Genomic DNA, 7,989 nt, shown 5'->3' with positions numbered 1-7,989 from the left:
TATACAACAAAAAATATTTTATATCCTTTTTATATACCTTTTAGCCGTAAAAAATACGAACTTTTGCAAAATATGGTGACTACAGAGATCAATTATTTCTTGTTTAAAGTTTTAAACCCCTACAAAAAGTCGATCATACCAATCTGTTTGGATTGTGTAGCTATTGACAACCGACGGATTGACGTCAATTGCACGTCACAATGCTGATACGCAACGTCACACCGAGACCGTATATGGCATGTACACTTCGTCAATGAACTGAGCAGTGTTTATCCATATAACTGTGTGTTCAGAGCGTACTCGGCACATAACTAAACTGCAACTGATAGAGAGAGAGACATAGACACACTGTGCAAGTGATAGTGATTAAGTGAAATACTACTACTATTTATGAATAACGGATAAGAGTGACTTGATAAAGTGACCTCTTCGGTCAAAAGTCAACTACCTGGAGGATTTCAGAACATTTTCAAGAATTTCTTTTTCGCTTTACATGCCGTCGGAGCATTATCCCAAGAAATCAGTCGAGATGCGTATGGATTTAGATACACTCTCGCAGGTTGCTTTGAGTCAAACTGAGATTGGTCATATAAGTCAACACATCGGATCAGACCTCGGATATTATAAGAATATTCCTCTGTCTGCAGAGGATTTGACTACAATGGCTCACAACCCGGATATTTTCTCACATGTGAACGTTTTACCACTTTCTGGTATGTACTTTTTTCTCGTTTTGTAACTACATTTGTGAATGCATATGGCCTGTTTATATTAGTTCATTTTCAATTTTTAATGTCTTTAGCAAAGATGTTTTGGTTTATTTGCCATACTAGTTCATTGGTTAATGTTTTGCAATTGAAGTACGTTATATTTGTATTGTCAATTTCCATTATCATTTTATTCTTGTCTATCAAACACACCGACCGCAGTTTACTCGACTATGTGACCGGTATGTGTAATACAAGCTTTGTATTCTCGTATATTTACCATAGCACTAAGCTTAACTATGTAGGCCTACCCAGCTGATTTGAATTACCCGCGAGATTTAAGTGTACGAATATTTATCTTACACTGTCGCCTTACAATGCATTCTTAGAAGTATTTGATTTACAGTGTATAGTAAGTTATTCTGAATACAATGATGGCTTTTTTAAATACGTTTTAGATTTTTATTTTTTATTTTTTGTTTTTTTCATTTTTTATTGCATTCGAATTAGCCACGGAATTGTTGTTGTACACGTTCAGTTTTTTTTATTATTGCGTGTTGTATATTGCACTAGCTGAATATAGTGTATAGGCCTATATTAATACGTGTATAGGAAGACTATACGTCAGCAACTGTTTTGAGTTTGATTAGTCAAAGTGAATAATGCTACGATGTACAATATATCATCTCATCACTGTCAGGTGATATAACTATAAACAACACGAAGGGAAATTAGTGACCTTTTCTGTTGAATTTCTAAACTACCCACTCAAATGCGTAGCGCCCACCACTTTGTTTCGAAACATAATGGCACTCTGAATGCACAATTTATGATATATGTGTTGGTGTATATTAAATGGCTGTTAGAAAATTGTTCAGCAAAAAGTGCTTGGTAAGATTTGTTTAATTAATGAGTCCATTCGTGGGTGGTCACTTTCCGCCCAGCTTTGTCAATGGTGACAACTGCGACAGTACTGTATTGCCATAACGCCAAAGGAGTTGAGGATCTATAACACGTGTGATACTATTTTCACAAACGCTTACCAAATCGTGTATTTCTATAGCGTTACCATAAATTAAAACTTTTAAGTGAAAAAGTTTCCTCCAATACTTGTGTTTTCAATCAATTTTCACTGGGATCGCGTTTGTCGCTTTGTACAAGTTGATTAGTGATAAGGGCCTTACATTTTACCAAGCGCTTAAACCCACGTGAGTAAAATATACAATTGTTGTGTTTGCATTGCTGTTTCAGTACATTTTTTACTCCTTTATTTTAAGGAGTCTTAAATAGAACAGAATATGTCTCAAGTTGATTTATAATTGAACACAAGACTGCAAATATTAAAGCGTTATCGTTAACTTTTGACACTTATGATATGTAGACTACTTTTAAACATAAGCACACTGTATGTTGTATAGTCTAAACACTTAACCACATATTTGGCTGATAAGCTTGTGCGAGTCGACCAGTGCATATATACATATATTTAAATTTATATATTTATACTAGGTGCTTGATACAACTTGCTATTGCTTGATCAAGCTTTTCAAATCTTCATCTACATCCTCTTACCATGCGTTAATGATTTCACAACTTGTTGATTGCCATACGCCAAATAATAGAATTATAGTCCTTGTAGATATTTGACATCCGACGCCAACACGCATGCGCTTCAATTGACCCGAAACAAAATATATCCAGGTTCACTTTAGACACATAATGCAGGTGCGGTTATCATATCGTAATAAACTATGGTTTAGACTGAGAAATAACGTCTCTGAGAGAAGAGAGGGAAAATACAAGTTTGTTGTCTACAATCAACGCATCGGGAGCTCTTAGCAGGTACCAGTTGTATAATTAAATCTATTTATTTTTTGATATAGGCTGTGAATTTTCGTGCTACTAAATTACGTTGTTTGTGTTACCGGTTCGGAGAATTCTTCATTAATCGTTTTTACGGTAATTGCCATTCTTTTTTTAAACGTATCATTGCTTATATTCTCTCTTATTATTTTGTATCTTACAGATACCATGGAAGAATTTGAGTACAAGCCTCAGGTGACAGAGGGTGGATATATCGACACGAATCACAACATGAACACGTACCCAACCGGTCATCCTACTGCGATGTCCCCAGCTACAACTCACAACAGTGTCTCACCTGTACCGAGCGCAAGCCCCGATAACAGCTGTTCACCTCACTCAGGGTGGTGGCCAAGCTCCTCGACACCAGTTGGGACAGATCGACCAATCACATCTTTAACTGATACAATTGGTGGAATTATTACTAGTTCCAGCAGCCTCATCAACGAACCCCCATGTAGCCAGTCTATCGTGGGTGGAAGTCCAGTGCATCCCATGCCCACAGACACCTTTACACCAACTTCGACCTGTTACGACCCCATTACCACAACCGACATAACGTCGCAGCTGCAATCCTTTTCGTGTTGTTACACCTTACCCACAACAGTGTCAATGGATTCATCACCGACATCATTTGAAACGATGCCTCAGAACATTAATCTCCATCAATCGCAATTGATCAGTACAACTAACATTCCTTGTACACAATTCGATACCCCGATCAAACTGGAGGTTATGAGGTATAGCTGGCCGGGTAACTCTACCGACGTGACAAGCGGTCCTGGTTTTGGCCGCCCCATCCTGCATGCGGACGATCTAGAGATTAGCCAACCACCTGTATCTGGCCCACAACAGTTGCCACAAGCAGCTGCTGTGAGTAGGCACCAAGGACTTAGTGAGGGTCTCATGATGCAAATAACACCGAACGCCGACGTGCTGCGCCAACCCTACCAGGTGATCCCCAGTAGTGTAGGAAAGACGACCACCTCGAAACCAAGGAAATATCTCCAAAAGGGGAAGACTCCTCCCCACGAGAGACCGTACGCTTGTCCAGCCGAAAACTGCGACCGTCGATTCTCAAGGAGCGATGAACTGACCAGGCACATCAGGATTCACACGGGACACAAGCCGTTCCAGTGCCGCATCTGCCTGCGAAACTTCAGTCGCAGTGACCATCTTACAACGCACATCCGAACGCATACCGGCGAGAAACCGTTCCAGTGCGAGACTTGCGGTAGGAAGTTTGCCAGGAGCGACGAGAGGAAACGGCACTCTAAAATACATCTTCGTCAGAAGGTGAAGAAGGAAGCCGACCTCATGAAGAATGTTGGATCATGTAGCTATCAGCAGTCCAGCAGCCCCGTAGAAGCCAACCAGCTGTCACAAAGGGTTTCAACGCCACCACAACTTTCTCCCTGTGTCTCGAACCCTGCCGCTGTGCCTATATCGCCACCGCTGACGACATCCTAAAGTTTCACAGTAAGCAAACAATTTACAAAAAAATAACAAATTTGTTGTGTTTTTGAGTCAGAGTTTGTTGCACTGTAAAGACCTCTGAAAACAAAATGTCTGTCAGTGTAAACATGCCCGGACCTCAATCGCCCCTTCAAAAGACGGGGGACGATGGGGTTTCGGCCTGACTATTGATGCTTTTTTGTCGCCGAGTCCGTAACTGCGCCTGGCTCCGGTGTCGGCATTACCGACCGGATGGGCCATAATAGGCAAAAGGTGCATGGCGACAACAGTAGATATATGTATGTGTGTGTATATATATATATCTATGTATATGTTATGCATGCATGGTTGTCCACCGTTATTGAGGCTCTCGTATTTATACATGTGCAATTATAGATCAAAGTGATCGTGGGAACCCATTAGTGTCGGGTCATCGTCGTAATAAAGGGTAAATTAGCGAAACAAGAGGTATTAGTCTGCTATACAAAGTTTTGATATGTGTTTAACCCAACCCCAAAAAAGAAATCAAGTTAATATACAATTTAGATTTATTTGGGAACTGATTAATGTCACTGGCCATTGAAAATGGAAGCATATTGCGTATTAAAACCAATGAAATATTGCATTCAATATGGAGGAAATATTCATCCCTCGATATATATTTATTAATAGATTATCGATCCTATTCTTTTTTCAAATTTGTTACTCAGGCTGGTCCTGTGTTTAATAATGTATACTATTTCGGTGATTACGTATACCTCTATAGTTTTTGATCAGTTTTAATCAAAACTATTTTTAATTGTGTACAGTGACACTCTAAAAACTTGTATTCAGATGTGAAGATGGTTCGCCTCTTCCATACCAAAAAAAAAATTAAAATAAAATAAACTAAACAAAAACAAAACACCACTGGTTTTTGGGAAGATTGAATGATGCACCCTTTGTTACAATAAAGATCCTTTGTTCCCACTGCACAAGCCTTACGACCAACAACACGAGACACTATATTTCTTTGTAAAATAACTCGAAAAACTTGTAATCAAACTACATTTTTTTTTATTATTTTAGTATAGCATATAATCGATAGCATTATAGTCTACAGTTTATAGCAATTACACAAAGTTTACAAATTAAAATATTCCTTTATAATATTTATACTTCCCAATGCAGCTTGGCTGACTGGCACGTTCATCATTGTTTTATAATTAATTTGTTATGCCTAGTATAATCATGTAACGGTACTTTCTCTCATATTTTTATTAGTCAGTTTTCACTAAATCGCATGTAAATATCTTAAAAGAAAAAAATCTTGCCATATCTATGTATAGGGGAGAAAAATCCCTGAGAAAACTAAACAAAACCATTATAGGAATTGTATTTTTACTGTAATTTTTTTATTCAGTCGATTATCGAGTTTATTTATTCGTAACAGTATCTATTATGCCAATTTTTAAAATAACGTAATTCGCTCTCATTCTGTCTGCTAACTTTTTTTTCCATTTTAAAAATAAGAATTCTTACAACTTAAAGAGTAATTTAACTTGCCTGGTTGCAACCTGAATCTCAAGCTAAAATTAAAAATATTTATTTTCTTACTGTTGTTTTGTATAACGGTTTCAACTCTCACTCAATTGTATATTGTTTTTTTTTTTTTAATTTGAATGGTACATTAACTTACTGATGCTTAATGGGGTTTTTAATAGATATAACAACATTAAAAGAATACATAATACACGCAACGTTATTATTGTTATTTTGACGTTTAACAGTAACCAAGCTCTGGGTGAAGGGGGGGGGGTGGTGGGTTGATATATGAAAAGTGCAATTTGACAATCATAACATTTGGGACTGATCCATAATATCGGATATTTATGCCAATTTTTACCATACTGCTATTCGTAAGAAAAGGGAGAAGAAAAGTTGGAAAACAGCTTTTCATGTTATCGACGACGTCACAGTAAAATTGGATTATTTTGCCCCTGTATACTCGTTGAAGAATACACAGCTGTAAGATGTAACGAAAACTGAAATACCTTCAAAGAGAGAGAGAGAGAAATAGATAGAGAAAGTTACGGCTGTTTATCTTAACCACAGGTGCCTTTATTATCAGAGTCAAATGTTTTGGACATCCTTATACCAGCGAGTAGCCACTACACTTGATATTAAATTTTAAAAAATAAAAAAGAACCACCAGAGAGCCAATTGGTGTAATGTTCTTTTGATTTTTTTTTTAAATGAATTTATTTATTGACCTTTTTTTGCCCAAAGTTTAATGTAAGCACACATAGAAATAATATTCCGCGTTTGGCAAAGCAATCAATTTTATGGTATAACATTTTGTCTGCACCAAGTTCTTATTTTTTTTTTAAATTAAATTAAATTAAATTAAATTCATTGTGAAGGAATAAAATCCTTTTGAAACCTTCTTAAGTAACATGGTTTGTGACCAAAGAATAAGTTTTAATGTCACTGATATACCTTGTATTTAACGGTACATGATAGAACAGTTTCAATGTATACTTCTATATTATCGGTTGCATTAGTTCAAAGGTTTTACAGTGAAGTGACTTTATTGTTATCTATAACTTGGCACAAATTTAACCTTGCTACCCACAAAAATGTTTGGGATTTATCATGGTACCGGAAGTGAAAAGAAGAGAAAACTAAAGGTTCTATACACCTACAAAATATTGAAGACAATGAGCAGGTTAATATACAATTTAATAAATAATAATAATAATATGTATACACCAACGGTGAAATAAAACAAATAAAACAGAAGTCAATTCTGCTGGAGAAATAAAACAAACTCTCTTGTCTTTTCTCATTAATTCTCTACTATTATCCCCATAACCTGTGCTCCTCTCCCCCACCCCCACCTCCATATGCCCTCATCGTCCACAGGGTAAGGGTGCAGCCATTTATACGGATAACTTCATCGGTAAAACTAAGATATAAATTGAACTCTTGATTTATAAACGTAAATGTAATGGATAGAGCTCTATACTAGTTCCTTCCTGTACCGAGATATTGGCGGCACGTTTTTAGACAGTGCCTACTCTGTATTTAGGCGGTATTGCAAGATTAGAACTCAGTCATCATTCCGAAGGCTGTATAGGGACTACTGCAGTATGCATATATAGCGGATCTACTCACCGCCTGAGACGCGGGGGTGAACATAACCAGTATACAGTCCTTGGTGCTGCTAAGTAAATTATTAAGACACGAATTTGGCAACCCACACAATAAAGGAAATAAGTTTTTTGCATAATAATTTATACGTATATTTGACATTTGGAATTTTTCCCCCCTTCTTCCTTTCTTTATTTTTATTGTTTTTTTCGTGTGTGTAAGAGGGTGTAAGAGCAATGTAAGTGGGGCATATCTGTAGCTCTATAACCGCCCTGTAGTTTACTATCCCTATATTCAACTCGTTACGGGCAGAAATATATACGCCTTCCTACATATATAACTACAATGTGTTGACTCATCACAATGCCCACGTTGTACTTTGTAACACTGAGAAGCGACAAATAACCTAATACAAAGTAGTTTTCAATTCCGTATTCTTAACCTTTTATGCTAATTTTGTACCGCGTTGTCAGTTTCCCAATGAATATCTATACCATGACAATTTCAAAAACAACCACGCATTCAAATAGTCATTCTTGTTTGCGTGGTTCGATTATTGACTAATACACATTGCACAATATAAGATCCACAAGCGACTGTATTTTACCCTTCTATAATGAAGCTAAAACAACAGATTATATTAAAATATTGATATTAATACACACACACACACAAATCTCCAGCTTAAGTTCCTATCATTGTGTCTTTCACTTCCGGTAAAAGAGGTATATACAGGCCGGTATAGGAGGTGTATATACAAAGCTTCTTCAAGTAATTAATTATCTTCATAACAATTTTATATTTTTATAAATTTCGTCTGTTATAAATATAT

General features: G+C 36.6%; 1 protein-coding gene across 1 annotated transcript; it reads left to right on the top strand.

Moving 5' to 3' along the window:
* The first annotated feature begins 294 nt into the window (after positions 1–294).
* Positions 295–6,834, top strand: LOC139967576 (uncharacterized). The gene is made up of 2 exons (XM_071971532.1): positions 295–713; positions 2,734–6,834. Exons 1-2 carry the CDS (start codon positions 494–496, stop codon positions 4,038–4,040), a joined length of 1,527 nt encoding a protein of 508 aa, XP_071827633.1. The 5' UTR covers positions 295–493; the 3' UTR covers positions 4,041–6,834.
* Positions 6,835–7,989: the final 1,155 nt, after the last annotated feature.

The sequence above is a fragment of the Apostichopus japonicus genome, chromosome 5 (assembly GCF_037975245.1).
Source record: "Apostichopus japonicus isolate 1M-3 chromosome 5, ASM3797524v1, whole genome shotgun sequence".
Classification (NCBI taxonomy): domain Eukaryota; kingdom Metazoa; phylum Echinodermata; class Holothuroidea; order Aspidochirotida; family Stichopodidae; genus Apostichopus; species Apostichopus japonicus.
The sequence above is the reverse complement of the archived record's forward strand: the minus strand, read 5'-3'. Positions and strand labels throughout refer to the sequence as shown.